Source organism: Manis pentadactyla, chromosome 4, assembly GCF_030020395.1.
Source record: "Manis pentadactyla isolate mManPen7 chromosome 4, mManPen7.hap1, whole genome shotgun sequence".
In the NCBI taxonomy this organism is placed as follows: Eukaryota; Metazoa; Chordata; class Mammalia; order Pholidota; family Manidae; genus Manis; species Manis pentadactyla.
In genome coordinates, this window is record NC_080022.1 from 36937141 (window position 1) to 36964507 (window position 27367).

At 40.2% G+C, this 27367-nt stretch overlaps 1 protein-coding gene across 4 annotated transcripts; it reads right to left on the reverse strand.

The window, feature by feature from the left end:
- ATPAF1 (ATP synthase mitochondrial F1 complex assembly factor 1) lies at positions 1 to 26415 on the reverse strand. 4 transcript variants are annotated; one of them, XM_036892926.2, is made up of 10 exons: positions 25872 to 26415; positions 22411 to 22519; positions 19183 to 19233; positions 18506 to 18568; positions 15685 to 15735; positions 14476 to 14523; positions 10868 to 10963; positions 8876 to 8983; positions 2801 to 2874; positions 1 to 1717 (listed from the first exon to the last, which is right to left on the reverse strand). In XM_036892926.2, the coding sequence occupies exons 1-10, from the start codon at positions 26192 to 26194 to the stop codon at positions 1705 to 1707; spliced, it is 936 nt and encodes a 311-aa protein (XP_036748821.2). In that variant the 5' UTR covers positions 26195 to 26415; the 3' UTR covers positions 1 to 1704. The 4 variants fall into 4 exon arrangements, with proteins under 4 accessions (XP_036748821.2, XP_036748819.2, XP_036748822.2 ...); XM_036892924.2 differs by having other exon boundaries at positions 1 to 2874; positions 25872 to 26414; XM_036892927.2 differs by lacking the exon at positions 25872 to 26415 and adding an exon at positions 24602 to 24623 and having other exon boundaries at positions 1 to 2874.
- Between the last annotated feature and the right edge of the window lie 952 nt (positions 26416 to 27367).

Below are 27367 nucleotides of genomic sequence, written 5' to 3' on the forward strand. Positions count from 1 at the left end.
TTTTGGTTAAAATCCATGTCATGTATTTATTCAACAAAAACTGAGTATCTTCTGTGTTCCAGGCCATGTCCTTGGCACTGGGAATGGAGATTAGACCCTGGCCCTCAAGGAGCTCACAGTCTAGAGGGGAAAGATACCTAAATAAATAAATAAAACATAAAGTACACAAAAGGGACCAACAACGGAAGTGCAGAGCAAAGGAACCTGATCCTATGGTTAATGTCCCTAGGAAAGAAAGATCTGGCTAATGGGCATTTTGATGAAGAACAGAGAAGGCAATGGTTCTCCAAATGTGGCTGGTGAATTACCTACATCTGAATCATCTGGACACATAGCAAAAGCAGATTCCCAGCAAGTTCTGCAAAGACTGATTCAGCAGGTTGGGGTTTGGGACCCAGGAATTTACCTTTTAAGCACTCTAGGTAATTCTACTGCGATTTAAAGTTTGAGAACCTGAGATAAAGTTTGTTCTTTAAACTGGAATGAAGACAAATCTGCACATCTGAAATGCGAATCTGTCTTTAATGAAAGGCAGGGGAAGGAGAAAAGAGGAAGAGAGTTGACATTTATTAAGCTCTACAGTAGTCTATATGTAAGTTAGTTCTCACAATAATCCTATGAGGTAGATATTATCCCCATTTTACAGATGAATAAAGAGAGTTAAAATAATTTGTTCAACATTATACAGCTAATGAATCACAACACTGATGTCTGAGCCCAGACTCATTTAACTCTAAAACCTGTCCACTTGCTGTAATATCATGCTGCACCAGGGGACAAATTTACCAATTGTTACAATTTTCTTTTAGTTCTTTGCCAGATCTTGCTAAGTAAATATAAAGAACAGCCTGATGGTACTTTGATCATATCCAATGTAATTGTCCATGGATTCCCTCTTTTGCAGGTGGGATTTAGGGCAAAGCTGGGAGGAGCCAAAAAACGAGCAGCGAGTTCTTTTCCCCTCATTTTCTGACCTTTTAGTGGAGCTGTTACAGAAATGTACTATGGCTAAAAACTGTTCCCATCTAGAGGGAAAAGCAAACATTTAACTGAATATCCATGAAAGTAACTCCACCTGAAGTCAAGGATTCCTGGGATTCAAAACATCCAGATTCAAGTTTCTCATAAGAGGAACTGTCAGGACCAGAAATAGGTCCAGATTTTGCATTAGGCAACAGCTCAACCTTTAGAGAAACTGAAAGGACAGCAGCTTTTCCAGGGTAAACACCATCTGTCTCTTTCTATACACAGACTCAGAAGTACAAAACAGACACAGCTCAGAAAATAATGGGAAGTCCAATCTCATTTAAAGAGCTTGGGGACAGGCCCAACCTATAAAAAGTCTTCTGTAATAAAGAAAACACACACACACACACACACACACACACACAAACTGCAAATACTGGTTATATTCCCACTCACTATATTTAGTATCATACAACCAAACCTTAGGCAGGAGCAGCAAAGTGGAGCACACTGGATCAAGGAAAGGAGAGGCACAGTAAAGGTGGTTGACAGCGATGCTAGGGAGGCCCTGGGGCCTCAGGTTCAGAAGGCTGGTATATAACTACTACCCTCTCTGTCCCTGAACTTGGAGTCAAAACAGTGACAATACAAACCCAATGGAAGTTTCAGTGCTGGAGCTTCTTTCTGATTTTTGGCGTTTCAGGCAACTGCTGAGTCGAAAGATGAGTCTTGGTCAAATTAGCCCACAGCACTGACAGTACAGACAGCACATAGTTTAGATTTCACTGTTTAGTGTAACAAAGATCGTAAGCCAGCCTTTATTTTATTGCTACATTTTCCCCAAACCCAATCTGGAACATCTGCTTCCACCCACTTTTTTATATAATACTGGCAGGGCTTAGAATTGTTAAAAAAAAACACAACATGCAAATCTAGATTGATCCTCTCCTTTCAAAAGTGTTAATTTATTTACACTGCATTGATTCACCCCTTCTAAATACATAGCTTCTAAAGGAGTTTAGAGAAGCAGGTGCCACAAACTATGGTTTAAAAATATGCAGGCACAGTCCTTGTGCGTTTAACTGTCCCTGAAATCTACTGACACTTAGCTACACTAAAGGGAACTCTGGGGCTTCTAGATGAAGTCTTAACCCTGATGGCAATATAATCCATGGCACAGAAGAACTGAACTTAGTTGGCAATGCATAGTGCAGCAGCAACATTCTGGAAGAGTCTGTTTTTCTAGAGTCTAAACAGGATATTTGGGTTATGCCTTTGCCCAGTCAAGTGGTGTATGGGAAGAGTATGTAAAGCCCACATCTAACTACAGCAGGTCTTCAAGCTTATTATCCTGTCACAAGTTTATAAAGAGGAAGAACTAATCATTTGGGAGCTGTGCAGTCAGAATGGCCAGAAAGCAAATGCAGTCACATTGTGTAAAATAGTCAACCATCATGTGGATCCTTGGCTCTCTCTGTTGATGACCTCAAACACTTAAAAAGGAAACCTCAAGTGTGCTGGGAGATAATTATCAGGGTGTTTGGGTACCTTCATTCCTGAACATCAAGTAACACGGCTCACCTCCACAATTACTTCTTGCAATAAAGCACATAGGGTGACTCATTAGAGATGCTCAGCTCCCAAGAGTTCAAGCAGGTGGGTGGGCTCTAGACTATCCAGGGCTGAGAAGATTGTAAGCCAACCCTTCCGGCTCTAAGTCTTATCCTGGTTCTGGGCACTTTTCAGTTCTGCTCCCAGTCCACTTTGCTCCAATTCAGCGATGACAGACATATATTTGAACTCATTTGGTCTGAAGTTAAAGGTTTCCACTAACCCGTAGGTCTCTTTCTGATCAGTGGCATAGAAAAGCTGAACTTGGTTGGCAATGCACTGTGCCTCAGCAACATTCTATAAGGTAAAAACAATAGTGAGGTTTTTCCTTCAATAGGGCCACAAAGCTCTGTCAGTCCTATGGTGGGTGGGAAAACCACCCTGTTTCTAGAAAGCTTTCCTGATATCCAAGTCTTGGTTAGGTGCCCCTTTCTCTGTATATCCAAATCACTCCATCTTACCTCTATAATAGCATTTATCAAACTGTATTGCATCTGCCCTTCCCCCTCTTTTTCTTTTTGTCTGGCTTCCCTAGTATGAATTCTTCAGAGTATGCGCTTGCTTTACATCCCTGCACATGGTAACATCCAGTGAATGTCTGCTGAATAAATTAATGAATATGTTTAAAACTTCCCTCTTCATTCAGTTCCTTAGTAACTGTTAAGTATATCTCAAGGGAAAAAAAGAGCAGTAATACCCAGTTCCAAGACCCAGTTTGTGAGTGAGTACTAAGTTCCTGACCAGCCAGACATACTCCTCAATGAAACCTGTTCCCAATACCTCTAATGGTACTAGAAAATAGTGCTAAAGCCGACTGTGTGGTATTACAATTTGTCCATGAATTCTATGACTCTCCTCCCTTTGATGGAGACCTAGGTTCCCTTTCCTGGAATGTAGGCTGTACTTAGTGACTTGTATCTTAATAAATGGACTATGGTGGAATGATGGAGAATGACTTCTGCTACTAAATCACTAAAATAATGTAGCTTCTGCCTTGCTATCTCTCTTAAACCACTTGCTCTGGGGAAAGCCAGTTGCCCAGTCATGAGGACAATCAAGCAGTCCTACAGAGAAGCCAGTGTGGCAAGGAAATGAGGCCTCCTGCCAGCAGCCACGTGAATAGGGGTTGGAGTTGGACCCTCTAGCCCAATCAGCCTTCAGATGACTGCAGCCCTAGCCAACATATTGACAATTTCAAGAGACTCTGAGCCAGAATCACCCAGCTATGCTGCTCCTGGATTCCTGACCCACAGAAACTGTGAGGTGTAAGTGTTTGTTGTTTTAAGCCATTAAGTTTTGTAGTAATTGCTATGCAACCATTTATAACCAACCAACCACCCACCCACCCGCCCAACCAACGAGTAAAGCCCCAGGGAAGAGAAGGGACCACATTCTCTAAAGCTCAGTAGCAGAGAAAAATGGTGACCAGACTACTCTACACAACAGAGGGAGAGGTAGGGTCAGGACTAGGCTACACTCTCAAAACTATACGAAAGAACTACCTCAAACAACTCTTCCTTTTGCTTGCTATACATTTTCTAGTTCTAGCTGGTCAGAGGCACTTACTCATTATCACTGTGTTCACATGGCCAAAAGATAATGGAAAATTCCCACTAAAACTGTCAAAAGTATGCTACGTCTAGCTACAGAATGATGAAAATGGGTTTATAAATACCACAGTTTGCTTTACCTCCATTCCCTCCCACGGGGCTTCCAGGTCATTTCTCACCAGTAAGCACTAATCTCTGAGACTAGATCTTCAATCAAAAGCCTTCTTCCAAAACACTGGCTATTTCAATGGAATTTTAGAGTTGGAAAGGGCCTCAGAGATCATCCATTCTTCATTGAATAGGCCAGCAAACCAAAGCAAATGAGGTTCAGAGACAGGCCCAAGGTCATGTGGCCAGCAAGTGGCAGAGCCAAGCACCAGACCTCTGGACTCCCAGACTGGTACTCCTTCCACCTCACCCTGACAGTGTTTCTTGTGGGGCAATATATTTAAGATTGATCAAGGTCAATAACTCCACTTCAACAATTTTACATTTTTTATTCTCAAACATGCCCCAAGAACAAATCATTTCCAAAGCAAGTGCACTGCCATAATCTGAGGCAGCTACCACCATTGTCTGAGACCCTGAACTGTAGGGACTCTGATAATGAACTTTCATGAGGCTTAGGATGGTGGAGGAACGGGAATTTCAACTGTGTACACTCTACAACAGTGCTGTTCAAATTGCAGAGTTCCAGGGGCTCTGTGGAGGGGCCTCTGGTCCCCTCATCTGTTTAGCTGTTACATGCTGGGGTTTTATGTTTATATGTTATTCCCACCCACACCATTCACCCTCTGCCTTTTGTTCTCTTAACTCAACATGAAGCAGTAGTCTCCTCCCTTTCTAAGACCCAAGAAGATTAACATATTAATTCCTTGTGTTGCTCATGAAGGAGGTATATTAACAAGCCTGATTCCGCCCTTTCTTTCAGTCTTCATAGTTACAATCAGTTTACCCAAGTCTTGCCCATTTTACTCCTTATACATTTCTGGGTTATTCTTTTTCCTCCATCCCTAATACCACTGCTCCAGTTCTGGTCTTCATTGCCTCTTGCCAGGTCTATTGCAACTGTCTTCTAAAAGATCACAATAAACAAGCTAGAACTAAAAAATGTTTTGGAAGCAAATAATTAAGGTTTATGGTCTTGAACTCCAACTCTATGGATCACTCCCTGTTCAAATGACTCTTTTGTGCACTCAGAATAAAGCCAAACCTCTAAATACCACCCACCAAGCCCCCTTTTTTATATACCAGTGATACCAAACTGTTTGCAATACCCCAAGTCATTTTATGCCTCCTAGCATTTAATTTTTGCTATTTTCCTCTTTTTGGAACATACCCCTTAACGCTGCCCCTTTCTTTATCTGGCTAAATTCCTGCTCTTAGAGGTTCAGCCCAGATGTCATGTCATCTCTAGGAAGTCTTCCTTCTGGGCCAGGGACACCCCATACTGTGCATGTCTCTATCCTAGCACTTAGTGCATTACAATGAAATCATTTGAACATGGAACCAAATAAGGTTTTTGAATATTCTACTAAATTTTCAGCATTAAAGTTAATTAGTTCAGAAGACACCTCTAGTTCCCATATGTTTCTATTCATTTGCTTTACTTTATTGGGAAATACTATGCCTAAAGTACACACTCATGTATGAGTAGCAGGGGATCATATATATTTATATTACATATCTAAGTTTCCCATCTCTGAATCATGTATCTCTTCAATAAATTCTAACATGTCTAGTCCTGTACTACACTGGAAACTCACAGTGAAGTTGATTTATACAAGGTTAATGTATGTTGTCTGGTATGCTGTTGAATGTTGTAAGGCCAGGAAGCAAATTTTAGTGATGGGAACTATGCAGCAGTTTAAGACCACCAGAGTGAGGTGGTAAAATGCCAAAGCAAAAAGTTCCTCCTCTGACCTCTAGAGTCCACTTTTAATATGGATTTTTAAAGCTGTGCTTTGCTGAAGTCCAGAATATAAAGTACAATCTCTATGTTACTCCTGTGGTCATATCTTAAAACTTGTCATTATTAGTAACTATATCCCCTCAAAATCTCATTATGAAATACCTAGACTCTGTCTACCATTTCCTATTTTTTAAGCTCACTCCCAACTTAAAAAATTCTTTAACTCCACTAGGCTTCACAATTCTTACTGTCTTTAACCTTCCTCATGTTTTCACTTCCCTCTTCATCCAGTTTGCATTCCATGGCCAATAATTATAATCCTTCTTTTGCATTCACCGTTAACTTCCTGGTCTCTACCTTCCTTCATTATACCAGTGGCTAACCCATAACCCTGGTTAAGTCCAACTCTCAGTCCTCTCTCTATGCCTGTATTCCACCTGCACAGCCACTCTGTCTTTCATTTTCCTAGATCACAAGTTGGCAAACACTTTCTGTAAAGGCATAGATAGTTAATATTTTAGGCTCTACAGGGCCTATGGTCTCTGTTGCAGCTACTCGACTCTATTGTAGAGCTAGAACAGCCACAGATAATATGCAAATGGTAAGTATGGTTGTGTTCCAATAAAACACAATGAAATCTGAATTTCATACACTTTTCTCAGGCCATGAAATTTTATTTTTCTTCAGTTTTTCTCCTTCTAAGTATTTAAAGATGTAGAACACATTCTTAGCTGACGGGCCTTCTAAAAACAGACAGGGGATTGGATTTTGCCCACAGGTTATAGTTTGCTGACTCCTGTCCTAGATAACTTTACACTTTCTCTTTTCCCGTCAAATGTCCAATATCTATTCTTCCATCCCCACTCTCAACTGATGATCTTTCTTTTCACTAAGCAATCTGGAGAGAACTTCAAACCACCACCATTGCTATCCATTAACTGTATTTGTGTCCTTGTACCCTGGCTTCTCTCCTGTGGTATTTCTGGCAAAGATTAACCCCTCATTTCTAGATTTACCCATTCCAATATACCACTTCAACAATTCTCCCCTTTTTTCTCCTGAATTATCAGTATTTCCCTCTCTACTGGATCTTTCATCAGCATACAAATATGTTATCTCTTGTATTTAGAACAAAACAGAAACACTCTTGTCCTCACTTTTCCACATCTAGCTAACTTCCCTAGTTTCTGTTCCCTCACAGAAACAGCCCTTGAAAGACTTGTTGATGCTTACTCTTTCTAATTTCTCTTCCCATCCTCTCTTGAATGACTCCAATCATTCTTTTATCCTACCACTCCTTTGAAAGTGCCCTTATAAAGGTCCCCAGTGACTTCTGGGTTGTGAAATCTAGTAAACGATCAGTTCTCATCTTCTTTGTCCTATCAGCAAGTAAGATTTGGCCAGCTGAGCACTCCCTATTCCTTGAAACATTTTACCTTAGCTTCAGGTCATTCTACCATCTTAGTTTTCCTTCCACCTCACTGACTGTTCCTTTTTAATCTTCCTGCTGATGATTCCTCATTTCTCCAGGACTCAGTTCTTAGACCTCTTCTCTTTTCCATCTTCATTTAGTTTTTTGGTGATTTCATTCAGTCTCATGGCTTTAAATGACAGTCTGTATGCCAAAAATCCTGTATTATATCTCTAGCCTAGCCCTCTTCCCTGAACTCCAGGCTCATGTATTTGAACTGCCTACTATTTGGATATCTAATAAGCATCTCAGATTTAATGTGTCCAAAATTGAGCTTCTGATCTTCCTCCCAAACCTGTTCCCCCTGAGATCTTTCTAAATCAGTAGATGGAAACTCCATTCTTCTGGACAGGATTTTGGGTGATTTCCAGTTGAATGTGATGGGTGGAAAGAAGAATGGGGAAAATGGGACTCAACTGTGTCCTAGACTTAGGGCTTACTGCTACTCTGAGATACTAACTGAATGCCATCACTTTTTCCTTCCCTGTATGGAGCTGTTAAGAGACAGAGGAAGAATAAGTGGGTATTATAATGACAAGTATTAGGGGGAAGAGGCACTAAAATACCCACTGCTTAAAGACATCCTGAACTTAAACACTGCCAGATAAATGAGAGAAATGAGACTGAAATGAACAAGGACTAGACAGGCTGTACAGTAATTATAAAACTGCCCCTGGTTGTGGAGAGCAAAGAGAACAAACCCAATAGGCATCACTACCCGTGGGCATATGGCTGATGCACTGTCCCAGGGAATGGGAAATGGAGGAAGGGAAATCACTATGTATGATGAATATTGTACATGTGAACAGTATGGAGGAAGATAAAAGACTGAGAACTATTCTAGACTTTGAACTCTTCCCCACACTTAAGAAGCCATTTACTTGTCCACAGTCTCTCACCTGAAATCCCTAGGGCCAGATGTGCCTTGAAGACAGAATTACTAGATTTCAGAAAGGTAAAAAGTATAGATACTATATAACTGTATATTACGCAACTCCCCATAATCAAACACATGAATACTTCCCTAGTAAAATGCATGAATATTCCACACCAAGTGGGATTATAAGGACTGTATGTAGCCTTACACCAGCTAAGTGAAGATACCAAAGAAGTGTATGTCAGATAAGGTTTTGTGACCAAATGAGTTATGAAAACACTTTGTTTTCAGGGCTTTTGGACTTCAAAATTGCACTGGATCTGTTCTAACTTCAAATTGGAAGAGCTTGAGCAAGACAGAATTATTGTCAAATTTAAGTAAGAAACAAGTACATGGAGGTCTTTGGAATTTTACCTCTCACAAGCTTTGGTAGAAGAGTAACACCTTCAGGGCCACTGTAAATCCAAGAGCTAAAAGTTGATTCTTACCAGAAATGTGGAATCCATTTCGGCTGTCATCAGCACTATGCCCTTTTCTTCCTTAAGTTCAGGGTAGTGATATAAAATCAGCTGGCTGGCTGCAGATTCTCCTCGGGTCTGTAAGAAGGAACACTTATCAAGGTTCAATAAGGTACCACCACAGCAAAACTGCAATTTCAGAGCAATAGAGTCTGCAGAAAATTCTGGCTCTTAACAGCCCCTACGGTGACTAGTGATTTGGAAGACTGCTATGTGGGGGGATGGTCAGGCCTGCCAAGGCACAGTGAAACTGACAGTTTGCACACTGTTATTTGTGTCTTCAATTGAAAAAGGGTTGGCTTTTTTCCCAGAAAATGTTTACAGTAGGCAGTGAATCCTTCATCATGGCCATATATTTAAAAACAAAATGGCACAAGCAGCTACCAAATCAAATCTAAAGAAAGCAATATGCCTGTGTAATTGCCACTTTTATGGACTAGTGCATTTCACAGTTGAAATCTACTCCCCTTGGCTGGCTCTGAAGACTGAGCTCTTTTAAGCTGTGGCAAACAGCTGGACAGTTTGCACATGGGCTAGATTTGTAATGTGCAGTTTTAAAATATAATCTGAGTGGGAGGTAGGGGGGAAAAGAAGAATGGGAACATCATAGTTTCATGAAGAATGAACAGGGCAGTGGTTACTAGATCTAGTCCAGACCAGGAAAAGAGGCTGAGTTCAAAGCTAAAGCCCTCATGTAGGATAGGAGCAAACAACTATACATTCAAAAAGATGGAATCTCTGGATTTCATCTCTAAATCTCAACAAGAGTCCTTTTAATTATCAATACCTAACTATTGCTAGGGTATTCTTAATAGTTTAGCTTAATAGGTCTCCCAGATGCCAGACAGACTGATCATTTTGATCCTAATAATGCTTCTGGATCTTCTCCCTATACTTGTGTGAGAGCTTCATAGGGCAGGGACCTTGTCTCACAGTTTCCAAGTCCTAGCACAGTTTCTAACAAAATAAAACAGCAGAATGCTGAAGTTCACAGACTTTGGAGCCAATACTAAAGTCAATTAAACCTCTACCACTCAGAAGTGTGGACTAATTTTTGAGTCCACTTTCTACTCTGTAAGTAGAAATAATAATAGTAACTATCTCATGGGATATTTCTGAGGACTAACTGACATAATATACATAAAACACATGGTACACAGTAAGTACATGAAATGCTGGTTATTATGTGTACACCCAATAAATGATTGTTGGATGAATTATAAAATAATAAAGTGAAAGCTGCCCCCTCATTCTATTCATTTTCATTTCATTTTTCTTTTTTTAATAAACACAATCCAATTTTTTAATATCACAAAGATACAGTCATGTGAACAAGCCCTCATTCTATTTTGTCCTCTCCTTACCCCAACTTCAAAGCCAGTATAAAACACCCTTGCTTTTGCCAGATGTGGCCTCCAAATATAGGATGTCAATCCTCCTTATGAGCTGATTTAAAATATTAACTTTTATTTTAAAAGCTTCAAATTCTTTGGATCAAACTTTTTAATCCAATATTTGGGAATAAAACAAAGGAAAAGAAAGGAAGGAGGGGGGCAAACAAAACATCTATGGAATGGAGACTGCATCTAGCACGTTGTAAAGTGCTGACTTGGTTAATAAAATTCACGTAAGATGTAGAGCCTACTTTAAGGTTAAAAAAATAACCATCATAAATCACCCATATTTGTTAAGTGAGGCACATGCAGTAAATACTAGAGGCCTGGGGAAATGACAGGAGAGAGCCAGAAGTAGTCAGAGAATGTTCTGAGGTCTTTTCCAATTTCGAGGTATTGAGTAGGGCCTACAAAGCTAGCCCATCATACGAAGTACAACAATTCATCAATGCAAGAAAATACTGCTGGTAATTGGTAGATATTCTGTGTCTTAGAGCCTTAGCAAGGGCTCAGAGTCCTACAAAGGGGTAGGCCTCTTTCCTTTAGGGCATGAGCACAAGCCACCTACCTGAATATTTATAAGTGCAGTGAAGTGGAGTTCAGTACCTGTCCACTGTCCTACAAAGAACTCATAACCTTCCCTTCTTGGTAGTGCACACAGAAACTGTGGGAAACAAACACACAAGATTTATGGATAAATAAAATCATTTGCTCTACATCCAACCACCTATATTATTCACTCCATTTCTTCAATGTTTGGTTTTTAAAACTTTTTAAAATTATGAATTCATATGTGATAATAAAATAAACACTCATATACTTCTTGTCTTATATAAAAAAAAGAGCATTAGAGACCCAACTGAAGCTCTTTCTGTAACCCTTTCTCATCCCATTCCAGAGTAATATCTATTCTGCACTTAGTGTCTATCATTCTCTTTCATGTTTTTATACTTTTAGTGTATATGTGTATATTCATAAATAAGAAATAGTTTGTGTATTTAAAAACTTAAATCTTATCAACTATATGTATACTTCGCAACTTCCTTTTTTCACTTCACATTATACTTCTGAGATTTATCCATGTTGATATATAACTCTAATTCATTAATTTTCACTTATTGTGTTGAATTCTACTATAGAAATTTACTATAAGTTATCACCTCTTCTATTGGTGAACACTTATATCTTGTTCAATTTCTAAACTTTCTAAAATTGTTGAATTAACTTTTGTTCCAGTTACTGTAATCACCATATATTCCATTATCTGAGGTTGATATTCTATCATCTGAGTATGGCTCTAAACACCAAGAAGTGATCCATTTCATGCTCGGGATGTTTAGAATTGGGGACTAGTGGAGAAGAGAATGGTGCCAGAATAAGACAAAGGATAATCAGCCCAGTGTATATGAGTCAGAGAACTGTCTCCTCATTGCTAACCACCCAGGTTCCATGTTATTATTATTAGATGAGATGACTTCAATGCCTTATCTAGTAGCTGATGCCTCGTTAGGGAAAAAAATTTTTTTAGAGCTTTACTGAGGTATACTTGAAGTATAGTTAAGTTGCACACATTTAAAGTATACAATTAGATGAGTTTTGACATATGCATACTGTGAAAACATTACCATAATCAACATAACGAACATACCATCTTAAAAGTTTCTCCAAAAGTCCCTTTGTAATTCAGACCTCTCTTTCCCTAACTGTCCCTAAGTAACCACTGATTCTGTCGGTTCCTGTCACTACTGGTCAGTCTGCATTTTCGAGAATTTTGTATAAATGTAATCATAGAATCTGTACTTCTTTTTGGTTTGGTTCTTTCACTTAGTATTTAATTGTTTTGTAATCTATCCATGTTGTTACATATACCAATGGTTCATTCTTTCTTACTGCTGATTATTATTCCATTGTGTATGTACATGTACACCCCCCTCCCCCATTTATTTATTTATTCACCTGTGATAGATTTTAATGTTTTTCAGTATTTGGGTATTACAAATAAAGCTGCTATGAACATTTGTGTACAAGTTACTATATGGACATATGCTTTCAGTTCTCTTGGGAAAATATCTAGGAGAAGAATGGCTTAGTATGGCAGATATATGCTTAACTTTTAAAGAAATTGCTAGACTGTTTTCTAAAGTTGTTATACCACTTTACATAATAGCAGTTTATGAGAATTTCATTTTCTCCATATCCTCATCAATACTTGGTATGGTCAGTTTTTTAAATTTTAGTCTAGAATTCTAGTGGTATCTGTAATTCTGATTTCCAATTTCCATTATGATTAATGACATTGAACATTTTTTCAGGTGCTTATTGCCCATTCTACTTCATTGGTGAATTGTTTGAATCTTTTGCCCATTTTTTAACTGGGTTGCCTAGCCTCTCATTATTAAGTTGTAAGTTTTTAATACATTCTAAATACAAATCACTTGTCAATGTATGTATTATAAATATTTTCTCCCAGTCTGTGGCTTATCTTTTCACTTTCATATCTTTTGAAAAGTAGAAAATTTTAATTTTTTGTGGTAAAATATACATAAAAGTTATCATTTTAACTATTTTTTAGTGTACATTTACATTGTTACACAACCATCACTATCACCCATCTCCAGAACGTTTTCACATTATCTAACTGAAATTCTATACCCATTAAATAACTCCTATCTCCTTCCCTCCAAGCCCTGGCAATCAACATTTTACTTTCTGTTTATGAATTGGACTATTATAGGTATGCATTTAAGTGGAATTACATAGTACTTGTCCTTTTGTGACTGGCTTATTTTACTTAGCATAATTCTTCAAGGTTCATCCATGCTGTAGCCTGTGTCAGATTTCCTTCTTTTTTAAGGCTGAATACTATTCTATTACATGTATATACCACATTTTGTTTATCCATTCATCTATCAATGGGCACTTGGGTTGCCTTTTAGCTAGTGTGACTAATGCTGCTAGGAACATAGGTATACAAATAGAAAATTTTCATTTTGATGAAATCTAATTTATTGATTTTTTTCTTCTATAGTTCATGCTTTTGTGATGTACTTAAGAATTATTTTGCCAAACTCAAAATCACTAAGATTCAATGTAAGATCACTAAATCACTAAATCCATGATCATTAAGATTCAGTCTATGATTGTTTTTTCTAGAAGTGATGTTTACATCTGTGATCTATCTTGAGTTAATATTTGGATACAGTGTAAGGGTAGAGGTTCGTTTCGTTTTTTTTTTTGCATATAGATATCCAATTGTTCTATACTATTTGTTGAAAAGATTATCCTTTCTCCATTATTTACATTTGCTGAAAGATAACTGACTATACATATGTTGGATTATTTCTTGATTCTCTGTTCTGTTCCACTAATCTATATATCTATGTTTATGCCAGTACTAGAGTCTTCATTACTGTAGCTTTGTAGTACATCTTGAAATCAGGTAATATAAGTGCTCTAACTTTGTTCTTGTTTTCCAAAACTGTTTTGTTATTCTAGGTCCTTTGGATATATAAATACATTTAAAAAATCAGCCTGTCAATTTCTTTATAAAAAAAAAGCCTATTGGGATTATATTTAATGAAGAGATCAATTTTGGGAGAAATGATAATAATATTTAGCCATCTAATCCATGAACACAGTATATTCCTCTATTTACTTAAATGCTTTTTTATTTTCTTCAGTTAATGTTTGAGAAATTTTGAGAATCCTAGAAATTATTACTGACACTAAGTCAGCTGGTCCACCTCACCAATTCCCTTTCCCCTTGGTCTTCTGGCAGCTCATTACTCCAGCAACAATCTCATAATTCCTTTTAGGCACATATAATCAGAATAGCATGGCCATAAGTGAAAGGCACTGCCAATAAAACAGAAACTTAAAGGAGGTTGAAAATATTAAGGTCTCCGGTGTTGCCTCCAACATTCACTTATACTGATAGATTAAAATCCACATCAGAAAGGGCTGAGATGTGTCAGAGAGCTAAAAAGCCAGGACCAACTGGGCCAACCCCACATGATTTCATGAGGTTGAAAAATCTCATTTATCAGTACAATCAACATTTAAGCATCTTTTAAAAATAAACAGAGCACTATAACATGTGAGATAATATGGAGTATGAAGAGATTGGCTAGAAAACAGCACTGATAAGCAATCCTCGTATGATCATTGGAAACTTACTGTTGGACAGGACAGAGCCCGGTGCCAGATCAAATCAAACTTTTCTTCCTGGAGGTAAGAAAAGAATAAAATTCAAAAATACGAAAACATAGAAGGCCATAATCACATTTAAATTCACCAAGACTGAACTCTAGAACTAAAAAACAAAAAAAAACTTCCGAATTCCTGAAGAGAAAAAACTAGAAGTACACTTTTGGTGTTCAGTGTCAGAATTACATGTGAAGAGTGGATACTCCAAATGCCCCAACTCTCCAGGGTACTCTGCTGAGTGTCAGAGACACGAGGTCATGAAGTCTGTCCAAGGGAGAGTTAAGAAGGCCGGCTCAAAGTTTCAGATTAGACATCTAAAATATGAAAAGCGCAGATCCTTTCAGCTGTTGAACTCATGAAGAGCAAGGGCACAGATGTGTAAAAGACAGGAAAAAAAAAAAGATAGCAATACTCTCACAACAACCAAGAGGCCTGGCTTTATTTTTCTGTCTCCTTAACTTTAAACTTACACTTGTAACCTCAGCATATATTGGTGTGCTTGATATAAACTTAACCTAAGCTAGTTCCTCTTTGGAGAAGAAGAACAATTAAAGAACTGGCTGATAACCCAGTATATCAAGTGCTTTCTTATTGTAGAAGTCAGCAGAAGGACATTAAACCAGAAGCCAGCAGGACCCCTTCCCAGTCACAGAACTCAATGGTCGAGCAGTAGCCAATGACTATTTCCAAGACAGTAATTTCAAGAAAGAATGAAAAACAAAACAAAACAAGAAAATGCCACTTGCTAAGGGGAAATGCCAGAAAAGACTAGGTGGAGGCTCCAAGTCAGCTCAGGTATAGGTCACTTATAGACAAGAAGGGAAGAAAGCTATGCTAGAGGCCCTGTCTTAAATTCCTACAGCTTGGTTAGAAAACACCAAAAAGAAATAAAAGACATTTGGAAATTGCTCCGCAACATGAACTTACACTGTGCTCCCTTGTCAGAGACTTGACTCAAAGAGACATTTCTAAACCAGAAAGAGGGAAAACAAGAGCCATAAATATACCATTTGGAGCTTCCAATCTTTGGTGCTCAGGGCATAATAAAAGCCCTCGGAGTTATAAATATAAGTTCTCAAGGGGCAATAAACATGGGAAAAGTAAAGGCAACTGCCTGCTAAGGTTGGAGCCCTGACCTTCATGCTGTATCACTTTCATTTTCCCCTCCAAACTACTTACGGGAATAACTGCATAGACTGTATCTTTTGCTGCAAAATACTGCTGCCAAATCTGTACAAAAAAGGAGAGGTTGTCTGTGACATGTGGTTAATCTTTTCAACATGTACCAAGAATGGTGACAGCTTTCATTGCCCAGAGTAATATGCTACTTAAAACAGGGAGGAAAACCCAATGTAATGCTTTTATTACTAGAACATGATTATAAAAAAGATTTAATACCATCTACTCTTCTAGATGATTAAACTGTAACTCTTAATAACAAATTTCTGTCAGATGAATGAATTCTATACCTTGTTAATTATTTCTCTCAACATGTGCCTGTATATAAAAGACAGGCTCTTTTTTTATATCTTCTCTCTTCATTCCCCAAAACAAAACCAACTGTGGGCCTTCTCAGAGAGCCAGGATATCAGTCATTCAGAACCCAAAGTTTGGAGTCAGGTGGACCTGGATGCAAATACCAGCTCCAATCATTTTCTGGCTATGTTACTTTGGGAAAATTACTGAAAATCACTAAATAACATCAATATAATCCTCAATAAAATAGCAGTAACATCAATCTCACAGAACTGTTGTGAAGCCTAGCTGAAATGTGGATTTGTGCTTACCACAACAGAGCTGCAATACAACCAGAGCCAAGGTGCTCTGAGGGCAACAAGGAGGTACTTAACTCAAGTTAGGGAATGAGGACAGGAGAAGGGGACAATTGAGCTGTATCCTGAAAATGATCAGGAACTAGCCAGGTAAACAGGGAGGCTGGGAAGATAAACAGGTAGGATAGAAGAGACACATTCTAAGCAGAGAATGATAGTATTAGCAAAGGCATAAGTTGCAGAAGGCATCACAGCTAAGGTATCTGAGTGAGCTGGTGTGGAAGAATGGATCCTCCTCCTATAGAGTTGCTCCCTTTGTCAACATTTCCATTAAAATGGGGGCCCCTAACTGAAGATACTAATCAAAGTGTGACCTAACCAACAGAGAGCACAGAAGGACTATTATCTCCTAGGGCCTGGGCAAATTGCTCTAGCAGTGCAGCCTAAAGTTGCTTTGCTTTTTTTTTTTCATGACAAAACAATGTCTTGTCATTTTAAGGACAGCATATCCCACTTGTTTTTTTTAACTTATATTAGTAGTTTAAGAATCAACACTGAAATTTATGAGACTGATAGATATTTCCTAACATAGTTGACCTTAGTTACTCAAAATTATTTTAATGAACACATCAAATTACAGGTCTGTATGTCTAAATGATATTTGTCATATGATCAGGCCTCCTGGGCCTGTCTCCTCTCTCCCCTAAAGGACATGCTTGGTGTCCTCTATCTATTGGGATTCCTTTCCAAAGGCAGTTTGAGGTCTCCTCGGGACTTTGCATAAGCCTCTATTAATGTAAGTTAGAACCCTGTGCTGTTCTTATTTGTTTTTGTGTCTGTCCTCCCACTAGGCTGAAACTCTTTGAGAGTAGGAGACTCTCATTTATTTCTGTGTCGGGCATAGAACGTGACATTTAATAGGCATTCAATGAATGATACAGCACTAAAAGGAAGCCCATGGCAATTGGCACAACTTCCCAAAAAAGGTTTGAGTCCTGGTTCTGCCACTGACTAAATTATTTAATCTCTATAAATTATAGTTTCCTCAGTTGTAAATTGGGAATAATAGCACCTACTTAAAAGGTGGTTATGAGAATTTAATAAAATAGTGCATTTGAGGCACTAAGTACAGTATTTGATACACAGTATGCTACTTTTATTATTATTTTGATTCTTTCAATATACCTAAAATATAATTCATGGAACTACAGGGAAAGCCAATAAACTTATTATAGTCTAATTAGAAAAAAACCCACAGATATGAAAATATAAACAGCAATGCAAATCAAAGTATACGGTATGACCACATAGGCAGGACAGATTAGGAGTCCTTCGAACACGTCAAAGTGGCTTCCTGTAAAGTTCTTATAATAATGGAAGACTCTGAATATCAAGCAAAGGAATATAGGAAGTCATTGAACATTTGTGAGTAGGTTACTAACATAATATTTATTCTTATTCATTTACTTAAAAACTCAAATATAGCACTTACTCTGGACCAGGCACTGTTCTAAGTGCTCTACAAATATTAACTCATTTAATTCTACAAATAATTCTATGAGGTAAGTAATATTATTATCTTCACTTTATATATAGAGAAACTAAGGACCAGAAAGGTTCATCAACTTATCAAAGTCACTCAACTAGTAAGTGGCAGAGCTAGGACTTAAAACTTTGGTTCTGGTTGTAAAGTTTGTGCTCTTAAGTAGTATACTGTGCTTCTCCCTAATGAAAGCAGAATTTAAGGGGACTCAGATGTTGAGGATATGATAGGGGGAATGGGAGAAATGAGGGAAACCTATTTAGGAAAGTAGTACAGGCTTCTTGGAGCAGAGATGATTTTATTGATTGATTTATTTACCCTGACTGTGAAAGACCCGAGGGAGGAGCTTGAGCGGGAGAGCGAGTGGTGTTAGAGGTGAATGGGTCCTCCCTGATTCTGATTCCCTCAGTGTCCCCCAGCCACCCCCACCACCATAGAGATGATTTTAAATAAGATGTGAGCAACAGGAATGAAATGGGTTGATCAGATACAGAGAAGTGAGGCTAAGAAAGACGAGTATTTTTATGCCACTTTTTTTCATGTAATTCATCATTTTTGCTTTCTATGACCACCTTTCATTTGGCTAGAAAGAGGTGTCAGGAAATGTATGCTCCTTTCTACTTTCAGATTCGGTTCACAGAGCACATATTTTCATAAAGTATCCTAACTTATTTTCATTCATTACCTGTTTTATTTCTTCTGCAGTTTTGTCTTTCACCATCTCAATATTAAAGATTGAACTGAGAGTCTGCAAGAGAAAATAAAAGGCAATTAACACCCACAATTTAAAAAATAAAACAGTTTAACTCTATCTGTAAGCCTTTAGAAACATGACAGTGAAGCAAATCTTCAATAGAGAACAAGTATAAGATAACTTGCAAGTTCAGAGAAGTGAGCCCCCAGCCCAGGCAGGTTTTCAAAATTTTATTCCCAGGGAGTATCTGTAGATACTTCCCAAATGCACCACCCTCACCAATGAGCACAGCAGCACTTTGCAGCTGGTAAGAGGAGGAAGTCTGGTTATCTTTAATGGAACTGCTATTCTATCAGGGGTGGCTCCTTATTTGCAAATCAAATGAGGATTAGTATGTTTTTATTTTTATTTCTTTTACTACTTCCTATACGAAAGAAGGTTATCATATTTCCTCTAGCACCCCCATGACCCACACTATGCTAGGGTCATATCAAGGACACAAAAATTCATAGAAATACTTCTATGAAATTCATAGAAATTCATACTTCTCATCTTCACAGCTGGAAAAATAAAAAAATCACTGAACCTCAGTATAGGTCCAAATCTGTAGCCTCTTGTTATAGATGTTCCATGTGACTTCAGACTTGGATATTTAATTAGAAACTTACCTTGTCCTTAGTGAATCCTCTGCTCATAGGCTGTTTCCCCAAGGTGTCTGTCTGAAATACATGAGACAGGAACATTAATCTATACTTTACTCAAAAGAAAAAGACCACCAGACTAGGTGATGTGCCCATTATCTCATTTAGCAATTTTGCACCTGAGAACTCATTTCTCTCCACTCTATACAGTACACAATGTTCTAAGAGTTACTGTTTGTGAGATAACTTTTCTTTGGCTGAGCTTCTGAGATACTGATATGAGAAAGGATTTCTTTATTAGTAACCTGCCACCATGGATATGAGGGACTTCTTCCCAGAATGAGGTCTGTTTGAGTTTCCTGTGCTCTGCCCTCTCATCTGCTTTCACACTGAGCCACAGAGGTGGTGAGAAATGGAATCATATTTTTCAAGGCTGCTTCTTATCTGTGACAGCAGTTCTGAAGCCAGGCATCCTCAGTAGACTGTAGAGTCTTTTCCAGTACTTAATATTCCCTCCATCAAATCAGACTACTCCTTCAAAAAGGGTAAAAGCAACTAAAAGTGACTATTTGCTCTACTACCCCACTATCTCTGATAAAGGCCAGTCAGGAAATTCTATTTCAAGTTCTTTCTGATAGTTAAGATGGGTTGTTCTGGGTCTTCCACTCAATTTTTCAGTTTAAGACCATGCCTTTCAGAAGGAGTACAATCTACAACTGGGATTCTGAGGCTGAAAAACATTTTCTGTATAAAACCCTGCCTTGCATTATTCTGTGCTTTAATGAACCAAAACCTTTCACAAATGAAGCCCATATAACTTGTACCCACAAATTAGACAAAAGCCTGGTGTAGAAAAACCTACTGGGTACACCCTAGTCTTTTTGGTTGTGCACCCATACATTGGCAGCATCCTAATATAGCCTTTCCTTCCTACGTAAACTGTTCAAAAGAGAGAGAATTGATTTCATTTCTGTACCACTCACCTTCAGCTGTATTGTAAAAACAGAACAAAAACCCTCTATTTGCACAGCTGCCTTTATCTTTCAGTCACTAAGCCCAGGGTGTTCTTTTGTCATAATGTCCCTCCAATCGATTTGTTTCCATTTTCACTTATAGAAATAAAAAATTTAAGCTCCAAGTGTAAGTTTATTGCATTTTATCTAACCTAAGATACCAACTGATCTTAAGAAGCACCATTATTTTATGTATCAGAAAATGATGCCAATTAAACAATAACAGTACTTTCATATCACATCAATTTTAAGGTTCTTAGATGTTAAAATGTAAAAAAAATGTGGGCTTTAGAACCAATGAAATAAGGTAATTAAAATTATAGTTTAAAATTATGTGCCAAAAATCTCAAGAGCACTTAATAAAAAATTTAAATGGTACTTTACTACTCCTCTATGGATGCTCTCGGAATCTATGGGGACAATTTTTTTACTACCACAATAACTGACTGGATGGTAACACCTACATTTATGAGAGGGGCAGGGGTGGCAAGGAATTGCAATTTTGCAATGAGTTCTATAGAACTAAAAATTTTCCTCAGCCTGCGCAACTTTTCAATGCCAGGCCAGATATCCTTGTAGGTGAAAAACCTGGGCCTAGAATCTAACTCTGTTTTTCTATGTTTTTAATTAACACTGAATTTTTCAGAAATGCAACTATTATATAACTTGAAAGAAGAATGTACATTGTGGAATCTCATGTGGGTCACCGATAACAACACTACTCATGGTTTGGGAATTTTTATAATTACCAGCTCAATATCCATGTACCAGTCAGCATTTGCTGCTTATGAATCCATGGTGATTCCACATATAGGTGAAAGCATTATGACTGCATGCCCAAGAACCTGCACACTGAAATAGGTATTTTATTAAAAAATACTTTGCTTTATATTAGTTAGGACATTATATTGATTTTTCCCCCTTGAAATTAGTGTGTAGGTGGGTTATATTGTCTACATTTCATTTTAAGCTAGAAAAGAAAAATTTTTTCATAAAAAGGTGATGATGTTGAGTCTTACTTGGTAGGGAACCAACAATTCAAAGTAAAGAAAAGGCTTTGGGAATGCAGCCGTTAGTCATTAGTCTTTTTCTAGCTAAGAAAAACAGTGAGTGAGTATTTACCTAAGAGTTGCCAGGATTTAAACTAAGTCTACTTATTCTGCATTTTGTCATCATAGAGTTGAATTTCTAAGTCTATTTTCAAAAGGGGGCAAAGAGCTTTCCCATATCATACTGAAAGTTTATAATACAGTAATATTTCCAAGAGTTATTGACTTAAATGCTTATTATAGGATTTTACATGTGTTAAAATATTTGTAGCAGAGAGCTGTTTGTTCACATAAAGTTGTAAACTGCCTGTCACAGAGGTTGAATTTGCTCCCTAACTTTGTAATGATTAACCCATTGAATATTGTTCATGTGTTCAACCTGTTATTAAAAGCCTCAATGGATTCCCTTAAAATTAGGGATACCCAAGGCAAGAAAAGTTATTCTCCAAATAAAATAAACCTCTCTCACTTTAAAACACAATGTAGATTCCCAACTGTGACTACCTTATTTCAGGCCCACAAAGCCCACACCTGCCTTATGGCATGTTCTCCTTGGCTTCAGACTCTCCCACTCTAATTTGTTCTCTGTACCACCTACATTAGGACTTTACAGATCATAAGGTGTGAAATCAACTTAGTTGATTGTGGCCAAAGGTTTTAAAAGGTGAAAATAAAATAGTAAGAGTGCATTGAATGTAGTAAAAGCATTTCCTTGTAAAAAATTTGTTTCAGTTCAGTTATAATCTTATACATACGTGTGCACTGAATTACAATGTGAAATATATTTCTTACAGTGGGTCATGCTCAAAACATTTGAAAAGCACTGTATTGGATTAATTTTCCTATACACAGCCTTCAAGATGCTTTTCCCCAGCTTTTGATTCTTGTTTGAGGATAACAGCTATTAAGTACTTTTTTGCCCCCAGATCCCTATAGCCCACTGCCTCTATGTGCCCTGCTCTAACCATTTGACTGCATCCCCTGGCAACAGGGACTACTCTTTTCATCCCCCTATTTCTCTACCATGACCACAGCACCTTGCCAGAAAAAGCAGGATGGAGACTGAGCTGAGCAGAGAGGGGCTATGTTCAGCTCACCCAGCTGACCATCAATGAGCCCACTCCCAGGAGCAGGGCTGGGGATGGCAGGTAGAGCACTAGTCAGCCAATGGCACAAAAAGGGGCATTTCTTACCTTCTGTTCCACACATTTGATAAAGTCACCTTGCCTGGAGTGCCCCACTGGCTGCTTCCTAAACTCACCACGCTTTTCCAGTCGGGACTCAAAAGCAGCTGGGTCAGACCTGATCAAAAGTAAACCAAAAGTTAAACCACCTGGGCCTTTTTGGATTTGGAAATAACAAAGCATCATGTTTCACTTCCACAGAGACCTTTCTAGCATCCAGTTATTCAACCCTTCTTAATCCTCAAGGGGCCTGTGTAATATTTTTCTCCTGTAGGATATTCTCTTGGGTGATACAGAACTTAGTTCCTCAGGTACTTACACTCTGAGTACTTGGATCTCAAATTCTCAAGATGGGAAGAGGACTCTGCAGTTATCTTTTTGGGTCACCTCTTCAGGCAGGAATACTATAACAGTCCTATAAGTGTCAATCTTTTACTTTAACACATCTATCTCTTGAACACCTTCCCATCATCCCCCCAAGTTAAACATCTGTTTTTTCAGATGCAGGTGATTCAGAGGCCTCAGGCAGCCTATTTTGCACATTTAGCACCCGAGTATCTCCCTGAACCTTTCTCCAAAGAATCTGCTCCTGCAGATGGAACCACAGAACTTATCCTTTATTTCAAAATGGGTCTGGTCTGCATGCCTGAAGTCCAAGTCTGGGCTGCTATCCTTGTTAAGAATTATTTAGGCCATGTAGTCAATGATGTGATACTTGGCTTTGTATACTTGGGTGAAGACATTATATGGGGACTCTAATTCCTCGGCCATAAGACATGTATTTATCATGGGTGAAGGCTGCAGGATCCAAGGATATTAGGGTCACCTTTCTGGTGAAGTCCTTCCTGGTTAAGGCATTGTAGGGGACCCCTCTTCTATAAAACTTCTTTCCAGAGGTGACAATAAATACCACTCCCTTCACTGCATGTATGTGGGCAGATCTTCTTCCTCCCCTCCACAGTGGGCAAACTCCTTAGTGGAGAGTCACTCCAGGGGTCCTGCCTAGTGCGGTGTGGCACCTCCTGGCCAGGGCTGCAAGGGCCAGGACCAAGGCCAGTGCTGCCACTGTCCATAGCCACATCTTGGCTTCCATGGTGAGTTTTCAGAGGGAGGGGGTGGCCTAGGCTGTGCACTTCTGCCTTAGATATCTTTTGTTTTAAAATGTTCTGAGCCTAAACCTCTCTGTATCTTTCACCCTCAGGACAAGAGAAAATGTCTAATTCTTTTTATATGAGTACTTAAAAATTGCTATTATGTCACTCCCTAAATTTCTTTTCTTCAGGTTAAATTTAGTGTTTTTTTTGGCCCCTTCTTAGGTAATGTGTGAATATTTCCTCACTGTGGACCTGTTCTCTGGACACCCTCCAGCTTGTCTACTACTAAGTGTTGTTGGCCTGGAGCTAGATCAAATCTAATTCACCAGTAGAGTGTGATGTAAAAACCAGACAGTGGGCTGGAATGAGGTCAGCAGGGCACACAGCCTTATCGTGCTGTTGGCTCACCCCAAATCTGTGGCTGGCGCTCCAAGAGCCCGCGTTTTAGGGAGTATGCACTAGCACTAACCAATCAGGGCTGTAATTCCCTTTAAAATATTTCATGATATCCTGCTTGGTCTTGGGCCCTAAGGCCGGGCTTTGTCTTGCCTCTTCCCTTAACTTGGCCCAAGTTCTACTGACTTTTTTTTGGTCCTGCTTTCTTATCTCCCTTTTCATTACTTCAACCTCATGCTCTTTTCCTTTTTGTATCTACACAGCTTCCCCTCCCATCTCCCCCATTCTTGTCCCAGTCAGCTCCTTGGACTTAACCTTTCCCCTTTCCTTTTCATTCACTCAACAAACTTCTCTCTTGCCCTTGCTGGGCTATGGGGATACAAAAAATAAATAAGACAGAGCCCCTACCTCAAGGAGCTTCCTATTATATCTAGTGTGAGGGAAAGGCAGGTAAATAAGTACACTGACATACTGTAGGTATTATGAGGAAAACTTGCTTAAACATTCCCAATCGGCTGAGGTGGTTTCATGGCTCTGTACCTCAGCTGCTGCTCCCCTTACCTGGAACATTCTCCTCCAACCTTTTTCCTTTATTCCTTTGTGCTAGACCAACTGCTCAAAGGAAGTTTTGGTAATAGCTAAAGCAGAGACACCTGCAGGTACTACAGCATGAGAGCATTGTGGGCAACACTAAGGAAAATGGACATTACCCAGAGGTCAGTGGGGAGCCTTGGGAAGCTCACTCTCCAGGAGACAGCAGTTATGTGTGAAAGTCGATGGAAAGACCTAATGGCGAAGAACGGTAAAGCCAGTCATTCGTTTGCTCTTGAGTAAGAATAAATGGCAACTGTGAAGTACACAGAGTATGAGTAGACAACTTTTCTGAGATGCTTGTCTGTAAAAGGGATCAATGAGACAAGGCTGAGAGGGAATCTAGGTTCAGGGAAGGTTTTTAGATGACAAATACTTGAGTACATCTGAATGCTGTTGGAAGGACAGCAAGAATATTCATGCATTTACTCCATCTTTTTTTTTTAAAGAAATATTACTGTAGCAGCAGTGAGATGAATTGGGGTGGAGAGGTCCGAGACTGGAAGTGGGGCAGGCTAGCTAGAAGATTATTTCAACAGTCCAGGTGGAGGTGATGAAGAGAAAACTAAGTCTGTGTCAGTAGATATGAGACAGAAATCAAAGAAGTTAGGGTACTGTCTTCAGTTTTCTTTCATAAGCCAATTGCCTGCCTACCCTGCCAAATTCTCTCCCAAGCCCCTTTAATTTTGATCTTTGATCTCCTTCAGCTCTTTCCACTTGAACTCTTCAGACCCTCCTGCAGCCCCCTGACACCCACCTCAATCTCCTCTTTTTCACCAGGAAGCTGAGGGGTAGTGTTAGGAACCTGGATTCCAAGTCAGATGAATTCCATGTGAACTCTGGCAGGTCTCATGCTCTCTGATCCTGTTTCCACATCTTAACAAAAGGTGTTCAATTGATGATCCAACTGTGGCACTATTCCTCTTTGATGCCCTGGTCCCACCCCCCAGTCTCCGTTCCTTGCAGCCAGGGCTCTACAGGAGTCTGGGAACCTGAGTTCTAGGTTGGCCCTCAGCTGATATGCGACCTTGAGCAAGTCCAAGACCCCTCTCTGGGAGGCTCCATTATCCCACTTCTATAACGAGGACAGGACTGCCTGCTTCTTAAGATCTGCCCTAAGGGTCCACCTCTGCGTTTTGGGAGGTAAAGCACAAAGACAACTGGGGAAGAGCCAGGGCTTTGCAGAGACTCTCAGCTCTGACAACAGCTGTGTGACCTCAGGCAAGCGCCCTTACGTCTCTGAGCCTAGATTCATCATCTGTAGAGTGGGGACTGTAATAGTGGCCCCTCGCAGGGTTGCCGTAAGCACCGGAAGGGTCAGATACACCAGAAACGCGGGCCGCGCACCGCCCCTCCTCCCCGCCCGCCGCCGGCCAGATGGGCCCGCACCTGCGCAGCCGCTGGATCTTGTCGCGGTAGCGGTCGTAGAAGGGGTTGGCCTCGAGCTCTGCCCCGACGCCACTGCCGTCGGCGCCCCCCGAGGGCCGGCCCGAGCCGCGGCACACAGGGAACACGCGCAACTGAGCGGGAGACACGAGCCCCAAGCCCAGGGCGCGGCTGCGGACCGCGCACAGGCCCCGGTAGAGGCCGGCTACCTGCAGGACTGCCGGGCCCGCGCCACCCGCTGCCGCCACCGCGGCAGCCATGGCCTCCCCCACCTCCTCCTCCTCAGGCTCGCCGGCCTCGGCCCGCAGCCCGCGCTCCCGCTCCATCGCGCCCCGGGTCCGCCGCGCCCGCGTTCCGGCACCGAGGTTCCGCGCGCCCAAGGTTCCGGGCACCGAGGAAGGCAGAAGCCTGCGAGGCGGGGCCGCGGTGTGGGCTGGGGGGATGAGGGGAATGAGGGGAATTTGGAGGGGGTTGGCCGCTTCGCTCCGGGCTCGCGCGCTCGCTGCTCTGTGTGCCCCGGGCCGCCTCCTTTCCCCAGCCTGCTAGGAGTCACACGCCCCCGCCCAGGACCAGCAGCCTCTGCGCTCCAGATCTCCTCTTGAAAGCCGCTTGGACCTGCTCGTCCTCACGGAGCTTGCTCTCTATTAAATTCTCCTGGCACTCGCTGTAGCAGTCGTCCTTAAGCATTGAAGGCCCATTCATCAACTGCAATCACAGTAGCAGCTTATCTTTACTGAGCGTTTTGATGGGCAGAACACTCTCCGCTTCCCACCCTGTGGAGCAGGTTTTTTGCTCATTTTACAGATGAGCAAACTGAGGCTGAGTCATTAAGAGGCTTTTCCTAGTTCTACTCAAGGACTGAATTTTTTTCAAGATGCCAGGTGCTCTGAAATGTTGTCTCCCTCTGTTTGAACTCCACCAAACTCAACTACTTTCCTCCCCAAAGAGACACCAACAAATTTTTCAAAAATTTATTTTTGAAAAGTCTTTATTTACACTACTTTCAATACCTAGAATGCTCCCTCCTTCCTCTCCACCGAGTGCCACCCTTGAACCAGGTGTGAACTCTTGGGGTCGGAGACAGTTGCATCAACATCTTTATGTCTTACCTGCTCCCAGCACAGGGCCAGGCCTGGAGCAGGCCCTCTGTGACGGTACTGATGTTTGTGTTCATGGAAGTCCTTCCCGTGATAAAAACCCTTCCTGAATGGTGGATGCCTCAAGGGCAAGAACAGAGCCTTCAACTCTGCTCAGTCTAACCTACACTCATGAAGACTGGCCCTGGGTCCTGGCTTGTGCTAGTAGTGTGATGGGCTCTAAGATGAGATGAGTAAGACCTTCCAGTGTGCTGGCCTGTACCTACCTCAGGATCCTTGCACTGGCTGATCCATCTTTTTGGATGTGCCTGTGGCTGTTTCCTCATAATTTAGGGCTGGGTTCATAAATCAGCACCTCAAAGGGACTTTTCTTGATGCAACCCTTCAACCCCTCATCCCTTT

Coding starts and splice junctions, on each gene's coding strand:
- ATPAF1 (XM_036892924.2), bottom strand. CDS start 26,194: ATGGAGCGGGAGCGCGGGCTGCGGGCCGAGGCCGGCGAGCCTGAGGAG. Junction 22,520..25,871: donor AAGATCCAGCGGCTGCGCAG/GTGCGGGCCCAT, acceptor ACTTTTGATCAG/GTCTGACCCAGCTGCTTTTG. Junction 15,736..18,505: donor CTGCAGAAGAAATAAAACAG/GTAATGAATGAA, acceptor TTTTTTGTACAG/ATTTGGCAGCAGTATTTTGC.